This window comes from Panulirus ornatus, chromosome 10, assembly GCF_036320965.1.
Source record: "Panulirus ornatus isolate Po-2019 chromosome 10, ASM3632096v1, whole genome shotgun sequence".
In the NCBI taxonomy this organism is placed as follows: domain Eukaryota; kingdom Metazoa; phylum Arthropoda; class Malacostraca; order Decapoda; family Palinuridae; genus Panulirus; species Panulirus ornatus.
The window spans coordinates 1,966,628-1,988,177 of NC_092233.1; the positions used below are offsets into that span (position 1 = coordinate 1,966,628).

A 21,550-nucleotide genomic window follows, 5' to 3' on the forward strand; every position below is an offset into this window, starting at 1 on the left:
TCATTATACCCTCCTGGGATATCATTCTTTAACCTAGCAACATATCATTATACCATCCTGGGATACCATTCTTATAACCTAGCATTATGGCATACAGATCTACACGACCTCACAATTTTGCACTGATGTAGGCATTAACTTCTTTAATTTGTTGCGTTGTAGTAGGAATACTTACTTGAACATTTTTTTTTTGTTATAGCATCTGGATATCAAAACGTTGTTATATCATCCAGTTGTCAAATTGTTATATAATCTGGTTGTCATATTATTGTTATATTATCTGGCTGTCATATTATTGTTATATAATCTGGTTGTCATATTGTTGTATCATCTGGTTGTCATATGTTTTTTGTATCATCTGGTTGCCATATTATCGTTGTATCATCTGGTTGCCATAATATTGTTGTATCATCTGTTTGCTATATTATTGTTGTATCATCTGGTTGTCATATCATTTGCTGTATCATCTGGTTGTATTATTATTGTGGGTGGGCTACTCATCGTTTGTTTCCTGGCGCTACCTCGCTAACGCGGGAAACGGCGATCAAGTAAAATAATGGTAATAATATATATATATATATATATATATATATATATATATATATATATATATATATATATATATATATATATATATATATATATATATATATATATTGTCCCTGGGGATAGGGAAGAAAGAATACTTCCCACGTATTTCCTGCGTGTCGTACAAGGCGACTAAAAGGGGAGGGAGCGGGGGGCTGGAAATCCTCCCCTCTCGTTTTTTTTTAAATTTTCCAAAAGAAGGAACAGAGAAGGGGGCCAGGTGAGGATGCCCTGCCTGGATGCCCATGCCCTGATTCAATCCACCGACAGCACGTCAACCCCGGTATACCACATCGATCCAATTCACTCTATTCCTTGCCCTCCTTTCACCCTCCTGCATGTTCAGGCCCCGATCACACAAAATCTTTTTCACTCCATCTTTCCACCTCCAATTTGGTCTCCCACTTCTCCTCGTTCCCTCCACCTCCGACACATATATCCTCTTGGTCAATCTTTCCTCACTCATTCTTTCCATGTGCCCAAACCATTTCAAAACACCCTCTTCTGCTCTCTCAACCACGCTCTTTTTATTTTCACACATCTTTCTTACCCTTACGTTACTTACTCGATCAAACCACCTCACACCACACATTGTCCTCAAACATCTCATTTCCAGCACATCCATCCTCCTGCGCACAACTCTATCCATAGTCCACGCCTCGCAACCATACAACATTGTTGGAACCACTATTCCTTCAAACATACCCATTTTTGCTTTCCGAGATAATGCTCTCGACTTCCACACATTCTTCAAGGCTCCCAGAATTTTCGCCCCCTCCCCCACCCTATGATCCACTTCCGCTTCCATGGTTCCATCCGCTGCCAGATCCACTCCCAGATATCTAAAACACTTTACTTCCTCCAGTCTTTCTCCATTCAAACTTACCTCCCAATTGACTTGACCCTCAACCCTACTGTACCTAATAACCTTGCTCTTATTCACATTTACTCTTAACTTTCTTCTTTCACACACTTTACCAAACTCAGTCACCAGCTTCTGCAGTTTCTCACATGAATCAGCCACCAGCGCTGTATCATCAGCGAACAACAACTGACTCACTTCCCAAGCTCTCTCATCCCCAACAGACTTCATACTTGCCCCTCTTTCCAAAACTCTTGCATTCACCTCCCTAACACCCCCATCCATAAACAAATTAAACAACCATGGAGACATCACACACCCCTGCCGCAAACCTACATTCACTGAGAACCAATCACTTTCCTCTCTTCCTACACGTACACATGCCTTACATCCTCGATAAAAACTTTTCACTGCTTCTAACAACTTGCCTCCCACACCATATATTCTTAATACCTACCACAGAGCATCTCTATCAACTCTATCATATGCCTTCTCCAGATCCATAAATGCTACATACAAATCCATTTGCTTTTCTAAGTATTTCTCACATACATTCTTCAAAGCAAACACCTGATCCACACATCCTCTACCACTTCTGAAACCACACTGCTCTTCCCCAATCTGATGCTCTGTACATGCTTTCACCATCTCAATCAATACCCTCCCATATAATTTACCAGGAATACTCAACAAACTTATACCTCTGTAATTTGAGCACTCACTCTTATCCCCTTTGCCTTTGTACAATGGCACTATGCCATATATATATATATATATATATATATATATATATATATATATATATATATATATTTTTTTTTTTTTTTTTTTTCATACTATTCGCCATTTCCCGAGATAGCGAGGTAGCGTTAAGAACAGAGGACTGGGCCTTTGAGGGAATATCCTCACCTGGCCCTCTTCTCTGTTCCTTCTTTTGGAAAAAAAAAAAAAAAAATGGGTAAGAGGAAAGATTAAAAAGCTTCACATGTGGTAAGAAAGTGATTAAATCTGCAAGTACAACCGACAATATATTACAATGAAAACGATGAAGAACATATGAGTATTGAGCAAGAATGATGGAGCGAATTATCAATAGTCTACCTTATGAAGCAAGAGAACTGACCAGAGTTACCAGTGAAGCTGCGTGCTTGATCACCAAGAACGATATGCTGCATCAGCAAGTAACAGCACTAAAACATAAGTAAGATATTCGTATTCATAGGAAGGTAGGTAGGTAGGGAGGGTGGTAGGTAAGTAGGTAGGTAGGGTGGTAGGTATGTAGGTAGGGTGGTAGGTAGGTAGTTAGGGTGGTAGGTAGGTAGGTAGGGTGGTAGATAGAGTGGAAGGGTGGTAGGTATGTAGGTAGGGTGGTAGGTAGGTATGTAGGAAGGTAGGTATGTAGGTAGGCAGGCAGGCAGGTATGTATGTATGTATGTATGTAGGTAGGTAGGTAGGTAGGTAGGTAGGTAGGTAGGTAGGTAGGTAGGTAGGTAAGTTAGTAAGTAAGTAAGTAGGTAGGGTGGTAGGAAGGTAGGTAGGAAGGAAGGTAGGTAGGTAGGTAGGTAGGTAGGTAGGTAAGTTAGTAAGTAAGTAAGTAGGGTGGTAGGAAGGTAGGTAGGAAGGAAGGTAGGTAGGTAGGTAGGTAGGTAGGTAAGTTAGTAAGTAAGTAAGTAGGGTGGTAGGAAGGTAGGTAGGAAGGAAGGTAGGTAGGTAGGTAGGTAGGTAGGTAAGTTAGTAAGTAAGTAAGTAGGTAGGGTGGTAGGAAGGTAGGTAGGAAGGAAGGTAGGTAGGTAGGTTGGTAGGTAGGTAAGTTAGTAAGTAAGTAAGTAGGTTGGTAGGAAGGTAGGAAGGAAGGAAGGTAGGTAGGTAGGTAGGTAGGTAAGTTAGTAAGTAAGTAAGTAAGTAGGGTGGTAGGAAGGTAGGTAGGAAGGAAGGTAGGTAGGTAGGTAGGTAGGTAGGTAGGTAGGTAGGTGGCAGGCAGGCAGTTGTTGTCCCTGATGAGAGGACAACCTCCCTCCACACTATGACCAATGTTCCTTTTGGTATTGGTAAGTAACTTTAAGGTGTGAGGGTCGTGACATGGGTGGAGGTCTTGACGTGGATGAGGATCAAGACGTGGGTGAGGGTCTTGACATGGATGAGGGTCATGACGTGGGCGAGGATCTTGACGTGGCTGAGGGTCTTGACGTGGGTGAGGATCTTGACGTGGCTGTGGGTCTTGACGTGGGTGAGGATCTTGACGTGGTTCAGGATCTTAACGTGGGCGAGGGACACGACGTGGGCGAAGGTCATGACATGGTTGAGGGTCATGATATGGATGAGTCTTGACGTGGGTGAAGGTAAGACATAGGTGAGGGTCCTGACGTGGTTAATGGTCATGATGAGGGCGGGACTCTATAGGTGGGTGAAGTTCTTGATAGGGTTAGCACCATAGAAACATCCAACGGTCTTCCCAGCAGTTAGTATCATGAGATAACGAATTACCCAGAGATAATAAACATTGGTCATATCATTTGATATTGGTTGGTGGGGAGACGGTTGGGTGGTTCATACATCTCGCTAAGATTAGGATACAAGGGAAGTGTTCACGAGATCTGTAGACAATGATTTTGTTGATCAAAGAGGAGATTAACACTATGTATGGACAAATTAATCTTAAGTCTTTTGTGTATTGGTTAGAGGGAAGGGATTTAGTTGTTATAGTAACCTTTAGGGATAGTAAACTACATTGAGTGACATAGATACATAGACAACACAGACCCAAGGTCCAAACGAGGTGGTCTGGCCTTGACACTACATAAAGAAATAAAGAAATAAAAAAAAATGCAGCCCCTCCCCCCTACCTTAAAAGCAGTGGAGGAAAAGAGTGGCAAACAAAGGTTCTTTCCACACCTTCCACTTCCCCCGGACGGAAAACAGGTAGTACAGAGAAATATCTTGCAGGAGTAATATGCCCGAATAAGATTTTTATAAGAGACTCATTAAGTACAATGAAGGTAAGTGACGTGGATCCCATGACCAAAGACATACATCCCCTCATCTATTCTTTGAAGGATAATAGTAAGGATAATCTTGAACTCCAGCCTTGTCTGTATTATTCCTGAGGTTGACGAAAGATACAAAAATTCTTACTCTCTGTCTCAGAGCAGACGACATGAACTCATCAATATTAGTATGTTACCGCAGCCTAGCCAGGGCGAGATTAGTGGTTGAGAAGGTAGCATGATATACCAATATGTTAGGATGAATGATTCATTGAATTATTCAGTATCGGGGAGTAGCAATCATGACGAAACCTAATGTTCTGGGAGCTTATTCCTCGCGTACAGTCCAGATTAACTCGGTGATTTCTAAGTTTTAGTTCATTTTCTTTCGTTGTTGTTGCTGACTCTACTCTAAAGAAATTTTCAGTGTAGACGTTCTTGAATCCTTTAAGTATTACAAGGTACCACAACACTGTTCTGAAGTTTTACCGCAACTTATATTTCTCTCCAGACTACAGCTTCTCAGAACTATCCTCAGATGTGATGACTCTGTCAACACTGGGTGAAAAGTCTCGCATCAGAAAGAATAACCTTTGCAGTGTTCCTAGTTCATATCTGCGACTGTATGGCTGTAATAAAACTTTTACATCAATCTGTCCCAGCCACTCAAAATTCAGTTTTAACAATTGTGAGCACATCCCTCAGGACAAGAGTCGGTCAACATACAACGACATTACTGCACGTCAAATCCAAGACACATTCTGTGTGTTATGATGACTTGTTGGATGGGAGCTGTACACACATAGCCACCCAGGGTTCCTTTTGTACCATGTAATCTGTTAGGTTAATCTGTACAAGCAATATTCACAGTTTTCTCTCGGCTTGTTATTTATATATATATATATATATATATATATATATATATATATATATATCAACGTGTGTGTGTGTGTGTGTGTGTGTGTGTGTGTGGAGTGTCCGAAAGGGCATAAGTCCAATGCCATTCTGGTCTTTACTTTTCCGCAAGCTACATACAGGAGTCTTTTCCCTCCTCCTCTTCCTCCTCCTCTTCTGCTTCGTCTTCCTTGTGTTGAGGAGGGTTATCATTGTTCCCGGGTCCTGGGGTAGTGGCTGGCTGCACGTGACCGGCCCCAACGGCCGTTATGGTATCCTCAGGAGGTGGGTCCTCGTATAAGACTTCGTTCAAGGTGACCTCTGCAGAGGGTTCGTATAGTAGCTGGTTCTCAGGCTGTGGCTCCCCAAATAATGTTATCATATCAGGGATGTCTTCATAATCTGGGTCGCTGTTTGGGTAGATCCTTGAGTTGAGGCATCTCCTGCACCAAGAGAGGGGACACATTAGACTTGACCTTCTTTTTTTTATCAACTGTGTTTGTGTTTGTCTCAAGATGAACTCGTCTGTCCATGTTTCTGTTATTATCCTCCAGATTCCCTCTCTCTCTCTCTCTCTCTCTCTCTCTCTCTCTCTCTCTCTCTCTCTCTCTCTCTCTCGATAAAATAATGCAAAACTTAGAACTAGAAAAAAAAGAATATATATATATATATATATATATATATATATATATATATATATATATATATATATATATATATATATTTTTTTTTTTTTTTCTTTGTCGCTGTCTCCCGCGTTTGCGAGGTAGCGCAAGGAAACAGACGAAAGAAATGGCCCAACCCACCCCCATACACATGTATATACATACGTCCACACACGCAAATATACATACCTACACAGCTTTTCATGGTTTACCCCAGACGCTTCACATGCCTTGATTCAATCAACTGACAGCACGTCAACCCCGGTATACCACATCGCTCCAATTCACTCTATTCCTTGCCCTCCTTTCACCCTCCTGCATGTTCAGGCCCCGATCACACAAAATCTTTTTCACTCCATCTTTCCACCTCCAATTTGGTCTCCCTCTTCTCCTCGTTCCCTCCACCTCCGACACATATATCCTCTTGGTCAATCTTTCCTCACTCATTCTCTCCATGTGCCCAAACCATTTCAAAACACCCTCTTCTGCTCTCTCAACCACGCTCTTTTTATTTCCACACATCTCTCTTACCCTTACATTACTTACTCGATCAAACCACCTCACACCACACATTGTCCTCAAACATCTCATTTCCAGCACATCCACCCTCCTGCGCACAACTCTATCCATAGCCCACGCCTCGCAACCATACAACATTGTTGGAACCACTATTCCTTCAAACATACCCATTTTTGCTTTCCGAGATAATGTTCTCGACTTCCACACATTCTTCAAGGCTCCCAGAATTTTCGCCCCCTCCCCCACCCTATGATCCACTTCCGCTTCCATGGTTCCATCCGCTGCCAGATCCACTCCCAGATATCTAAAACACTTCACTTCCTCCAGTTTTTCTCCATTCAAACTCACCTCCCAATTGACTTGACCCTCAACCCTACTGTACCTAATAACCTTGCTCTTATTCACATATATATATATATATATATATATATATATATATATATATATATATATATATATATATATATATATATATATATATATATATATATATGGGGGTGTAAACCTTTCACCTCTGTTTGCTTGCTCTAGGATTCGAACCTAGTTCAAACACTCGACAAGTATGGAGTATAACCACTCAGCCATTAACGGTGAAAAAGCCTTTCGCTTATCGAGGTGGTTGAGGATTGGCTGAATGCCTGTAGCCTCTGTATAAAGGTAAGGGGGACAAAGATACATCTTCAAATTACAGAAGCATGAGTTTGTTGAGTGTACCTGGGAGGCATGCGTTTCAAATGAAATGTTTGAGGACAATATGTGGTGTGAGGTGGTTTGATCGAGTAATTAATGAAAGGGTAAGAGAGATGTGTGGTAATAATGGTGGACAGAGGGAAGAGGAACAGGTTAGTTGGGGTGAGTTTGAATAGAGAAAATTTGGAAGTGAATTGTTTTAGATATCTGGGAGTGGAAATGGCAGCGACTGGAACCGTAGAAGTGGAAGAACTCATAGAATGTGTGAGAGAACGAAGGTTCTCGGAATATTGAGGCATGTGTGGAAAGAGAGGTCGTTATTCGGGATGGCGAAAATGGATATGTTTGAAGGTATAGTAATCCCAACGATGTTGAGTGGGTTCATTGCACTGATTTTCGGTGAGGTTGGATGTGCTGGAACTTAAATACTGAAGGACAATATGTGGTGCGAGGTGGTTTCATCAAGTATGTAATAAGAAATTTCTCGAATCAATTATAGCCGACAAAACACGGGAGCACTTGGAGAATCATGATCTCATTAGGGATTCTCAACATGGGTTTACAAAAGGGAAGTCATGTCTCAGTAACCTTCTCTCCTTCTTTAATGAATATTTGAAACTGTCGATCAGGGTAAGAGTTATGATTCTGTATACTTAGACTTAAGCAAGGCTTTTGACATGAGAGTCTGCTTAGAAAAATAGCGACGCACTATCGAGGGTTGTGTATTTAACTGGACTAGGTCGTGGCTCACTGACGGAAAACGGAATGTATACATCAACTGAGTTACCTCGCACTGGAGCAATGTAGCCAGTGGTGTTCCTCAGGGGCCAATCTTGGAACCGTTCTTGTTTGTTATATACATTACCGATCTGGATGTGAGAATAACAAGCGACTTAAGTAAATTTGCCGATGATACAAAAATAGGGGCATTAATTGACTCAGACGAAACTTGAGCAGTGAATTTGTAAAGGGACTTAAATAGATTATCAAAATGGGCGGGTACATGGAAAATGGAATTCAACATAAATAAATGCACAACACTTACTGTGGGTAAAGACAGGAACACTGATTACAAACTGGACAATATTACTATCGGTAAAACAGAATGTGAAAGAGATTAAGGGGCACTGGTGAGCAAGGATCTTAAGCCGCGGCAACAATGTAGTAAAGTGTACAATAAGGCTAATACGATGTTAGGATTCATTAAAAGGACTGTCAAAAATCAAACTACTAGAGTATTATTGCAACTTTATCTTGCGTTAGTGAGACCACAGTTGGATTATGCGGTACAGTTTTTACCTCTACACGATGCAAATGATTTAAGATTGTTTACAGGGAGTACAAAGGCGAATAACAAAAATGATCCCTGGAATTAGAAACTTTATTTATAAAAAAAGGTTAAAAAGACTGAACTTAAACTCACTGAAGAGGAGGAGGGATAGAGGGGTTATAATTGAAGTTTTTAAATGGGTGAAGGGCATTAATTAAGGTAACATGAATAATTAAGGTAACGAATAAATTTTTTACAGTGGCGCCATCCGATAGGATAAGAAATAATAAATCTAAATTAGAAGAAAATAGACTCAGGTCGAACGTGGGTAAATATTGGTGTGGGAATAGGGTAGTAGATTTATGGTACCAGCAGCTGCCAAGTACAGTAGTGGAAGCTACGTGGGCCTTTAGGTAGCTCTAAACTAAGGTTGGATGGGTTATGGGTTCAGGCAGTTGGTTGTGGAGTGGACAGACTCAGGACCTGCCTAGCATGGGGCAATAGGCCTCGTGCAGCGTCCTCACTTCTTATGTTGTAATGTTCTTATAAGAAGAGAATGAGTGAGACGTTGACAAAGAGGATATATGTGTCAGAAGTGGAAGGAAAAAGGAGAAGGGAAGACCAAATTAGAGGTGGAATGAAGGAGTGAAAGAGAGTTTGAATGAATGGAGCCTGAACATGTAGGACGGGTGAAAGGCGTGAATTGGAATGATGTAGTATACAGGGGTCAATGTACTCTTAATAGAAGGAGCAAGGGCATGTGAATCGGTTGGGGTAAACTATGGAAAGGCCTGGTTGTGGAAAGGAAGCCGTTGTTTCGTTGTATTGCACATTGCAACAAGGGAATGGATTTGAGCGAGTACGGCCTTCGTCTGTTCTTGGTGCTACCCCTCTAACGCGAGAAAAGGCAGACAAGTGTGAGAGAAAAGGGTCACCACCACCACCCACGTCCTTTGCATCATCTCCTCCATACCTGGGCACAGCACTTCGGATCCCCAAGAGAAACACTCACCTCACGTAGGCATTAAACTGGCCTTCGTCCTCGCTGGTGGCTGGTTGTTTGGCCATCTTGCTTCTTATCTGTAACACACAAAAGCCAACAATAAAACTGGTGAATTCATGTCTTGCACTTGGGAGCACAGTAACAACCTGTCTATTACTGTCAATGTCTGAATCCATCTGTCACTGTCACAGTCTGATCTACTAAAATGACTTTTGATACATAAAGAGTATTCCTTCATCAGAGAAGGCAAACATTCCTCATTCGTAATTCTAGAATGATCTTACTGGATATTAATTCTTCAGATCCTTGAAGACCAAGAATGCGTCCTGACTGTCTGATTGTTGTGTGGCAAGATAGCATGAACAGGATCACTTGTCCCCTGATCTATGCTGAGAGTGAACGTGCTTCTGATCTGTTACTTGACCGTTATGATACGAAGAATGGCGCGCTTACTGCACGATCCATCTGTCCTGGCTGTACCAGGGAATTCGTCCGAGACTTGCTCATTAAGGAAGAAGGTAAGTATACATATTTTTTTGTTCTGCGATTTATTTTTTTTTCTTTTTTAGAAATATTGCATTTATAAATAAGGAAGAACAGTGCGTCATTGAAAAAAAAGCAGATGGGATGAATGAGTGGGAAAGTAACGCAGGTCGTGTTACTGTACAAGTACTCGATGTGCAGGAGCACGAATCATCGCTGACAGATAAGGTAAAAAACTTCGAAGATAGATTGGTTGTTGTGGGGACGAAGTTGGATGATAGATATTCCTTACCTTCTAGGAAAACTTGTCGACAAGCAGAAGTTCAGGAAAGGGAGATTCCGGCTCAGAATAGTTTAGTTTACTCGAAGACAAAATAATGATGATCAAAGCATCACTCTGGTTGGGTTTTCTTAGTCAGGGATCAGAACCAGGAACTCTGTGTTTAGGGGAAGAGGAGAAGAAACCCGCAAGATATCCTGGCGAGGTTTGATGACATTGTCTCACACACTCCCGAGGAGTCGACATTTGTTGTCTATGTTGGGACAAACACTATAGTCGATGGGATATCACATGACTGTTTCGCGAATTGCAGGACCTCATCTGTAAGTTCAAAGAAAGCCATAGAAAGTTAGTTATATCGGGATTGGTGCCCAGATTTGACGTAAATTCCTGTACGCTTAGTAGAGTCCTGAGGTTAAAGATTAGAATTAAGTCTCTCTGTAGGAAGGAGAAAAACGTCTTTGGTATAGATTTCTGGGATCATTTTAGTCGAGAAAGAAACCTCTTTGCCAAAGATAGACTCCACTTGATGGGAACAGGGAAAGTCAGTCTTGGCAGAGTGTTCGGTGAGAATATTAGACACGTTTTCAGATCGACATAAAGTAGTTAGGTACTCAGAACATGGGAAAACAGAAAGAAGGATTCAGGATAAGAGGGAACATAGCAGGATCGGTGACCTGAAGGTCAGAGACCTGACGCAGGATAGGAACAAGGAAAGTAGAGAACACGGCGGAATAGAACTGCTTATGGTCAGTTCTCAAGTGTAGAGTTTATTTCACTGGGTAGTAGTGGAGGTCGGGCCGATGGGAGTACATGACAGGATGTGTCAGCTAGCGCCGCTGTTCGGGAACGAGGCAGAATGCAACAGAATACAGCAGTATGAGATCAGTTCTCAGGTAGAAGCAGGGAACAAGGCAGGTAGCGACCAGGATGGAACAGTTCAAGTCCAGGTTGTGGACTTTGTTCACGTAGGCGGGGTTCCCACTGCCTCTGCTGCACAACGAAAATAGTCTCGTTCATGAGTAAGAATGTTAACGCACGCAGTATACGTAACAAATTCCCGAAATGTCTAGAGACAACGGCACTGGATGAAAATTATAATGTAATTGGTAATGCGGAATCTTGGATGGGTATTTGAAATAGAGATCTCCTCGCTGAATGTGCCATCTCTGGATACAATATATTTCCCCGTGATAACAGGGGAAATAAAGTAAGCGGTGATGTCTTGCTCTTGGTTAGATCTTATCTACGTCCTGTGCTTTAAAATGTTGTTGTTGCTGATATCGACTTCATTTTTGCTGAAATCAAAGTTTCTAAAGGAAATAACAGTAGAATTAATTTTTGGGCCCCAAGCACAAACACCAGATGTAGACGAGAGGCTATATGATCAGACAGTAGAAATTAGCCATGACAGCGATTCGATCATTGGAGATTTAAACACTATCAAAAAGGAGGGAATCCCTTTCCATTAGCTCCGGGCGTGGGATTGACCTAAACCTGCTTGATGGTGCCTTAATACAATTAGTCGATAAACCTAGGCACTACGGGAATATATTAGATTTAGTTCTAACTACAAATGAAGAACTCGTTAACAATGTTAAGATTAGGGAAAAGTTTAGTAAAGGTGGTCACCGGCGAATTACTTTTGAATCAATTTTCAGTAGTGTCTGTAATGCTGGTTAACATGTAAAAGAAAAATAAAAGGGAATTGTGAAGATCTTAGCATTTATCTTGACCGGCAAATTTGGGATATCATAAATGAAAGCGATATGGAGTGGACGTGGCTTTGGAGAGTTTCAATAAAACATTCACAGCAGTGGAGGGATCATTCATGGCAACTCGTAGTAGATGATTTTTTCCCATTACAAAGCCGAAATGGTGGAACAGTGGTATAAAGAGGTGCCTGTTGTCTTAGAAGGCAGCACATAAAAGGCTTAAAAAGAGATCAACAACCAGCTTACAAAGGCAAATTATGCAAGTCTCCAAAGAGAAACTAAGAAACTTATACATCACAATAAATGTCAGTATGATGCGTATATTGCTGAAAATATCAAAAGAAACCTGAAGGAGTTTTATGGGTATGTTGGAAGTAAGAGAGTCATCAAGTATGTTGGCCCATTAATAAATGAAACTGTTGGTTCACAACAATGAAGACAGAAAACTTTCCTTTTTTCTCATCTTTATATAGAGTTGAAGATACTGTTCATGTCCCGAATCCAGTTCCAGTGATAAGAAAAGAAAACATTTTGCGACACGTGGATATAACTGTTGAAGATACAGTATCATCACTACATGAAATAAGATAAATAAAACAGCAGGCCAGATAATACACATCTGAGGACAATGAAAGAGGCGAAAAGTATGACAGTCAAACCCTTGACTGTCCTCTTCAATAAGTCACTTGCTGCGGGTAAAGTATCAGAGGAATGGAGGCTTGATAATGTAACGCCCATTTTAAAAAAAGGTAAGAATCACTGCCAGGATATTATCATCTAATCAGCTTAATGTCTGCAGCTTTTGAATTTATGGAAACTATCATTGGGGATAAGAATGTAAACCATTTATTGGACCTCCATTTGATCATGACTCGGCGTGGTATTCGACATAATCGTTCATTTCTGGTAAGAGTGCTTGATTACTTTAATGATATAATCAACATGTATGGTGAAAGTAGAGCAGCTGATGTCATCTATCTAAATTTCTAAAAATCATTCAATAAAGTTCCACATCAAATGTTCCTAACTAAAGTTACGTCACGTGGTATAAATGAGGTTGCGCTTTGATGGTTAGGAAATTGCTTAAATGGTCGTAAGAGGAGAATTGTGATTGATGGTCAAGCCTTAGAATGGTTAAACGTAACAAGTGGTGTACCACAAGGATATGTCTTAGGACCAGTTCTCTTTCTTATATACATATCAATGATGATATTGATAATTGGGGCTGCAATGTAAGATATCGAAATCCGCAGATGCTATTAAGTTGGGAAACAAATCTACAACAGAAATTGAACGTCTGCAGCTTCATACGGACATACACAAACTGATGGACTAAGCTCGTAAGTGGCAAACGAATTTTTTGTATCGATAAGAGCAAAGTTTTACATACCGATTGTAAAAATGAAAAAAAAAAACAAGCTACGGTATGAATTCTTTTGAATAGCAAAAGATAAATGAGGAAAAGGACGGGCATAATTATCTCTCGTGATCTGAAGGCAAGTAAATAGTGCACTGAGACAACTAAGAAAGCGAACAAAATTTTGTATTTTATCTAAGGCTATTGAGTCTAGTCCAGGGAAATTATCCTTACTCTTTACAAGTCACTGGTTCGTCCCCAATTCGAATATTGTGTTCAGTTTTGGTCACCCTACTTGAGGAAAGACAAAGAATGGAGAGAGTACAGAGACAAGCTACTAAGATGATCCCTGGATGGAGAAACAAATCCTATGAGAGCCGATTAAAGGACTTGTATCTACTTAGTTTACGAAACAGAAGGTTAAGGGGTGATCTGATGCAGACATTTAAAATTGTCAAAGGCTTCGATAATCTTGATCTAACAATTTATATAGGGATGGATTCGTCTGATTTCACTCGTATTAAAGGTTATAAACTCGGAAGGAAACGTTTAACCCTGAAGAAAAATACTTTTCTTTTAACAGGATTGTTAATATATAGAATGATTTACCATTTAGAATTGTTGAAAGAACAGACTTTACAAATATTTCTCTTCATATCTACGACTGACATTATTTACTTCTTATCTACATGATTTTTTTTTTTAATTTCTAAAATGTAGGAATTTCTCCTCTCACCACACTGATCTATGATATTCATGTCTCATACTTACAGCCTCGACAGACCAATTGCTCTCTTGCTATTTGACTTCCTTTGTATTACTTTGGAATCCCAAAATCTACCTTGGTAAATGTACTAGGAATCCCAATCTCAACCACGGGGAGAACTCTAAAGTTCCAATATTTATCGACCATTCTGAAAATCACTGCAGTCTTTAAGTGGAATGATGTTCACACACAACGTTCATATTAATGAAACATTCGAATCAACGTATGCATGTAACTTACAAATAATAATAGTAATAATAATAATAATAATGATAATAATAATAATAATAATAATAATAATAATAATAATAATGATAATAATAATAGTAATAATGATAATAATAATAATAATAATAATAATAATAATAATAATAATAATAATAATGATAATAATAATAATAATAATAATAATAATAATAATAATAATAATAATAATGTGAATAAGAGCTAGGTTATTAGGTACAGTAGGGTTGAGGGTCAAGTCAATTGGGAGGTGAATTTGAATGGAGAAAAACTGGAGGAAGTGAAGTGTTTTAGATATCTGGGAGTGGATCTGGCAGCGGATGGAACCATGGAAGCGGAAGTGGATCATAGGGTGGGGGAGGGGGCGAAAATTCTGGGAGCCTTGAAGAATGTGTGGAAGTCGAGAACATTATCTCGGAAAGCAAAAATGGGTATGTTTGAAGGAATAGTGGTTCCAACAATGTTGTATGGTTGCGAGGTGTGGGCTATGGATAGAGTTGTGCGCAGGAGGATGGATGTGCTGGAAATGAGATGTTTGAGGACAATGTGTGGTGTGAGGTGGTTTGATCGAGTAAGTAACGTAAGGGTAAGAGAGATGTGTGGAAATAAAAAGAGCGTGGTTGAGAGAGCTGAAGAGGGTGTTTTGAAATGGTTTGGGCACATGGAGATAATGAGTGAGGAAAGATTGACCAAGAGGATATATGTGTCGGAGGTGGAGGGAACGAGGAGAAGAGGGAGACCAAATTAGTGGTGGAAAGATGGAGTGAAAAAGATTTTGTGTGATCGGGGCCTGAACATGCAGGAGCGTGAAAGGAGGGCAAGGAATAGAGTGAATTGGAGCGATGTGGTATACCGGGGTTGACGTGCTGTCAGTGGATTGAATCAAGGCATGTGAAGCGTCTGGGGTAAACCATGAAAGCTGTGTAGGTATGTATATTTGCGTGTGTGGACGTATGTATATACATGTGTATGGGGGTGGGTTGGGCCATTTCTTTCGTCTGTTTCCTTGCGCTACCTCGCAAACGCGGGAGACAGCGACAAAAAAAAAAAATAATAATAATAATAATAATAATAATTTTTTTTTTTTTTTTTTTTTTTTTCCAAAAGAAGGAACAGAGAAGGGGGCCAGGTGAGGATGTTCCCTCAAAGGCCCAGTCCTCTGTTCTTAACGCTACCTCGCTATCGCGGGAAATGGCGAATAGTATAAAAAAAAAAATAATACTAATGATAATGATAATAATAATAATAATAATAATAATAATAATAATAATAATAATAATAATAATGATACTACTACTAATAATAATAATGATAATTTTTTTTTTTTTTTTTTTGCTTTGTCGCTGTCTCCCGCGTTTGCGAGGTAGCGCAAGGAAACAGACGAAAGAAATGGCCCAACCCACCCCCATACACATATATATACATACGTCCACACACGCAAATATACATACCTACACAGCTTTCCATGGTTTACCCCAGACGCCTCACATGCCTTGATTCAATCCACTGACAGCACGTCAACCCCGGTATACCACATCGCTCCAATTCACTCTATTCCTTGCCCTCCTTTCACCCTCCTGCATGTTCAGGCCCCGATCACACAAAATCTTTTTCACTCCATCTTTCCACCTCCAATTTGGTCTCCCTCTTCTCCTCGTTCCCTCCACCTCCGACACATATATTCTCTTGGTCAATCTTTCCTCACTCATATAATAATAATAATAATAATAATAATAATAATAACAATAATAATAATAATAATAATAATAATAATAATAATAATAATAATAATAATGATAATAATAATAATAATAATAATAATAATAATAATAATAATAATAATAATAATGATAATAATAATAATAATAGTAATAATAATAATAATAATAATAATAATAATGATAATAATAATAATAATAATAATAATAATAATAATAATGATAATAATAATAATTGTGAAATTACAAACTTTGCGCAGGTCATGATGGCTCTTAGGTCCTTATACTTTCCGTTGTGTTTACTGGGTATATATCGGTGACTACGAGCATTATGGTAGATTTTCCATGGGTAATTCAAGTACAGAAGTGTTTGAATATCATATCTTTTACTTTTGGAAGAAAAAGTTTTTTGAGCCAAAATATCCCCTGAACTATCATTTTTTTGCATTTTTCTCTAAAAAAAATAGACTTCCTTTAAAAACTCATTATATGAAGTATTTTTCATGCTGAATAAGAATATGGTGTTAAGATAATGTTTAGGTGTCTTTATGACGCACATTTATGTGGTTAAATAAAGTCAATTTTCAGATATTTTATGAACATTTCATCGTATTTTCTCGGTACGTATCGGTAACTGAGACCCTTATGATATATTTCCCATGAATATTTCAAATACAGAAGTGTTTGAATATCTTATCTTTCACTTTTGAAACAAAAAGTTTTTTGAGCAAAAAAATCCCCTGAACTATTACCTTCATATTTTGGTATTTTTCTGAGAAAAATAGATTTCCTTTAATATCTCCTTATAAGAAGTATTTATCATGCTGAATACAAATCTGGTGTTAGTGTATCCTTTGATTGTCCTTATGACATTCAATTAAGCTTTTAAATCAAGTTAATTTAAAATATTTTCTTTTCCTTTGCATCGTATTTACTGGGTATATAACGGTGACTGAGTGGTGGAATGAAGAAGTAAAGTTGTTAGTGAGAGAGAAAAGAAAGGTGTTTGGACGATACTTACAAGTAAGGAGTGCAAATGACTGGGAGATGTATAAGAGAAGCGACAGGAGGTCAAGAAGAAGGAGCAAGAGTTGATAAAGAGGGCAAATGAGAGTTAGGGTTAGAGAGTATCATTAAAATTTAGGGAGAATGAAAAGATGTTTTGGAAGGAGGTAAACAAAAGAAAAAATGGGAATATCGGTGAAGGGGACAAGGGGGGAAGTGATAACAGGTGGTGATGAAGTGAGAAGGAGATAGAGTATTTTGAAGGTTTGTTGAATGTGTCTGATGCTGGAGTGGCTAACGTAGGGTATTTTGGCCGGGGTGGAGTGCGAAGTGAAAGTGTCAGGGAGAATGGTTTGGTTAGGATAGAAAAAGTGGTGAAAGTCTTGCGTAAGGTGAAATCTGGCAAGGTGGCGTGTTTGGATGGTATTGCAGTTGAATTTATTTAGAAAGGGGGGGGGGGGGGACTGTTTTGCTCATTGGTTGATAAGGATATTCAATGTATGTATGGCTCATTGTGAAGTGTCTGAGCACTGGCGGAATGCATGTATAGTGCCATGGTACAAAGGCAAAGGGGATAAAGGTGAGTGTTCAATCTACAGAGGCGTAAGTTCGTGGAGTATTCCTGGAAAATTGTATGGGAGGGTATTGATTGAGAGGATGAAGGCATGTACAAAGCATCAGACTGAGGAGGAGCACTGTGGTTTCAGAAGTTGTAGAAGATGTGTGGATCAGGTGTTTGCTTTGAAGAATGTGTGAGAAAAATACTTGTGAAAACAGACGGATTTGTATGTAGCATTTATGGATCTGGAGAGGACATATGATAAGGTTGTTAGAGATGCTTTGTGGAAGGTTATAAGAGTATATTAGGTGAGAGGTAAGCTGCTAGAAATAGTGACAAGATTTTATCTAAGGAGTAAGGCATGTGTACGTGTAGGAAAAAAGGATAGTGACGGGTTCCCAGTGAAGTGATGTCCACATGGTTGTTTAATTTGTCTATGGATGGCGTGGTTATGGAGGTAAATGCAAAAGCTTTGGAGATAGGGGCGAGTATGCTGTCTGTTGCGGATAAGAGGTCCTGGAAGTGTGTCAGTTGCTGTTCGCCGATGATACAGCACTGGTGGCTGATTAGAGCGAGAATCTGCAGACGTTGGTGAATGAGTTTGGAAAAACGTGTGAAAGGAGAAAGTTGAGAGTAAATGTGAATAAGAGCAAGGTTATTAGATTCAGCAGGGTTGAGGAACAAGTTAGTTGGGGTGTGAGTTTGGATGGAGAAAACTTTGAGGGAGTGAAGTGTTTTAGATATCTGGGAGTGGACGTAGCAGCGAATGGAACCATGGAAGCGAAAGTAAGACATAGCATGGGGGAGGGGACGAAGGCTCTGGGAGCGATGAGGAATGTGTGGAAAGAGAGAACGTTATCTCAGAGAGCAAAAATGGATATGTTTGAAGGAATATTGGTTCCAACAATATCATATGGTTGCGAGCTATGGACTATAGATAGGGGTGTATGGAAGAGGGTGGATGTGTTGGAGATGAAATGTTGAGGACAATATGTGGTGTGAGGTGGTGTGATCGAGTAAGTAAGGTAAGGGTAACAGAGATATAGGGTAATAACAAGAGTGTGGTTGAGAGAGCGGAAGAGGGTGTGTTGAAATGTTTTAGACACGAGAGAATGAGTGAGGAAAGGTTGACAAAGAGGATATATGTATTAGAGGTAGAGGGAACAAGAAGTGGGACACCAAATTGGAGATGGAAGGGTGGAGCGATCGGGGCCTGAACACACAGGAGTGTAAGAGGCGGGCAGTGAATGGGGTGAATTGGAACGATGTGGTATACCGAGGTCGACGTACTATCAGTGGACTGAGCCAGGGCATGTGAAACCTCTGGGGTAACCTTGGAAAGGTCTGTGGGGCCTGGATGTGGATAGGGAGCTGTAGTTTCGGTCCATTACACCTGACAATTAGAGACTGAGTGTGAACGAATGTGGCCTTTTTTGTCTGTTTTCCTGGCGCTACCTCGCTGAATCAGAGGGTGAAGACGCTGTTTCCTGTGGGGCGGAGTGGCGCCAGAATGGATGAAGGCAAGCAAGAATGAATATGTACATGTGCATATATGTATATGTCTCTGTGTGTATATGTATGTATACGTTGAGATGTATAGGTATGTATATGTGCGTGTGTGGACGTGTATGTATATACATGAGTATGTGGGTGGCTTGGGCCATTCTTTCGTCTGTTTCCTTGCGCTACCTTGCTAACGCGGGAGACAGCGACAAAGTATGATAATAAAGAAAAAAATAATATATATATATATATATATAAATATATATATATATATATATATATATATATATATATATATATATATATATATATATATATATATATATATATATAGAATGAAGTCTAATAACTGAAAATGAATAATATAACAGGCAGGAGTGCACAGAATTCATAATTTTCAACAACAATTAGGGTATTTTGGTGCACTGGATGTTAATGATGATAGATTTAACGGTTAATTAGATACATTTTCCTGAATCTGTAAGTTGTGGTTAAAATCAGAGAAAACTTTCCATGACCATATTTGCCGTCTACATAAATAACAGGATTATGAATAATGATATAATAATAATAATAATAATAATAATAATAATAATAATAATAATAATAATAATGATAATAATAATGATAATTTGGTCGCTGTCCACTTGTTGGGTGACAGGATTAAGGCTCTTGTGACCCATGAGTTACCATCTGTTATCACCATTACCTGTTAGGTGGTTCTAAAGTTCCGTCACTCTTATCTGGGGCTCAGTAACACCGAGGGCCAGCCTGGTTCTCCACACTATGTGTGTAGTTATCACTCACTGGTCAACAACTTTTTCTTTCCCTCTCAGGGGTCAGAGGCCCTCACCTCCCGGATTAAACCATTACGAGGCAGAATCATCAACAAACACCCCTCATGTTATGCTCCTAACGCCGCCTACTAAACATTTTTCCAACAGCATCAGAAACACTTTCATTTAGTAAAAAAGAACAGGTATATACTCATGTAACTTTCGGTGATGGTGGTCCATAGGTTATTTCTGGGTAATGATCACAACACTCATATGATCGTTGGCCATAGTGCTCTAGTGAGAAAGGCTAATTACCACAAGTAAATATATTTTCGCTTCGGCAGTCAGGGGCGTACTGAGGTGGTGCGTCGATTCGACTGTCGAGGAGGCGAAGCGATCAACTGGTCCAGCGGGCAGTGCTGCCAATACCCGCTATTTATTCATCGCGCTACATATGAATTTGTTTTCCAACCCTCACGATCAACATTAACCTCCCTATGTCTTTCAGCGTGCTGGGACCACCACAACCAAAGTATGTAGAACTACATGTTTAAACTTTTATGTATACTACTAAAATTTCATTTTATCAAACAACTATTATTATTACCAAACTGACAGAGGAAAATTTTCGCAAACGATCACTGGCAGCGTAAAGCATTAACGCAAATTAAAGCAAGCAAGCTTGACACTGCTGGAGCCTGGGCAGGTGCTCCAAATGCACAGATACTGAGTGTATGTGTAAGTGTCAAATGTATCTCCACCTCCCCCTGTAATACTAATGATGCTAAGAAGATATACGATGTCTCATGCTACTCTACACATATGCTGTAAACATGATTCCCTCCTTTCTGAGCGGACACCCACAGTAAACCCTCTACTGGCCTCCTCCTACCCGTAACACGTACAATTTATCCATAATATCACTTTGTCTATAAAAAGCAAACAATAGATATGTTTGATAGATTGATTGACATAGCATCTTCATCATATGAATCAAAACGTTGTTATAAAACACAACATTGACTCTATAAACATCCCTGCATACCTGCCACCCTGGCTGTCTATATGTACCTCACACATGTGCTCATCCAAAGTGCGGAAATATCCAGCTCATGCTAATCTTAAGCTCTTGTATGGTTATTCATGGCCTCCAAGTTCTGTAATATCTGTAATATCTCAGTTTATACTTTCATCCAAATGGCTGCCTATATCCAGTGAATCGCTATTTATTCATTCATTTATCTATTTATAAACTTAACATTTACTTGTTCAGCCCTTAACCTGGCGGGAGTCACAAGGCTTGATACCAGAGTCGACTTTTCATCATTTCCATCTTTACAGCCAGTGAACATCCCCCCTCCCCCTCCCCCTCCCCTAGAGGAAGCACGGATGTGATGCATGCGTCATGACGTAGTCTGTGACTGAATTGGTTTAGAAAATAACGGTATAGTGGCTGGTACACTTGTACAACTAACGGTATAGTGACTGATACACTTGTACAAGTGATGGTACAGTGACTGCTGGTACACTTGTACAACTGATGGTACAGTGGCTGGTACACTTGTACAACTAACGGTATAGTGACTGATACACTTGTACAAGTGATGGTACAGTGGCTGGTACACTTGTACAACTGATGGGACAGTGGCTGGTACACTTGTACAACTAAC

General features: G+C 39.7%; 1 protein-coding gene and 1 long non-coding RNA gene across 2 annotated transcripts in view; one reads left to right on the top strand and one right to left on the bottom strand.

Annotated features, from left to right (window-relative positions):
- The window catches only part of LOC139750725 (uncharacterized), a 25,259-nt gene extending 5,024 nt beyond the window's left edge, over positions 1–20,235 (bottom strand). The window contains exons 1-2 of the mRNA XM_071665408.1: positions 20,196–20,235; positions 9,485–9,552 (exon numbers count right to left, since the gene is read on the bottom strand). Coding sequence (XP_071521509.1) covers positions 9,485–9,540 — 56 coding nt within the window. The 5' untranslated portion in view covers positions 9,541–9,552; positions 20,196–20,235. The remainder of the gene's footprint in view (positions 1–9,484; positions 9,553–20,195) is intronic.
- Positions 1–20,430, top strand: part of LOC139750726 (uncharacterized) — a 91,563-nt gene extending 71,133 nt beyond the window's left edge. The window contains exons 2-3 of the long non-coding RNA XR_011713201.1: positions 9,778–9,993; positions 20,225–20,430. This is a non-coding gene — a long non-coding RNA (uncharacterized lncRNA). The remainder of the gene's footprint in view (positions 1–9,777; positions 9,994–20,224) is intronic.
- The last annotated feature ends 1,120 nt before the right edge of the window (positions 20,431–21,550 follow it).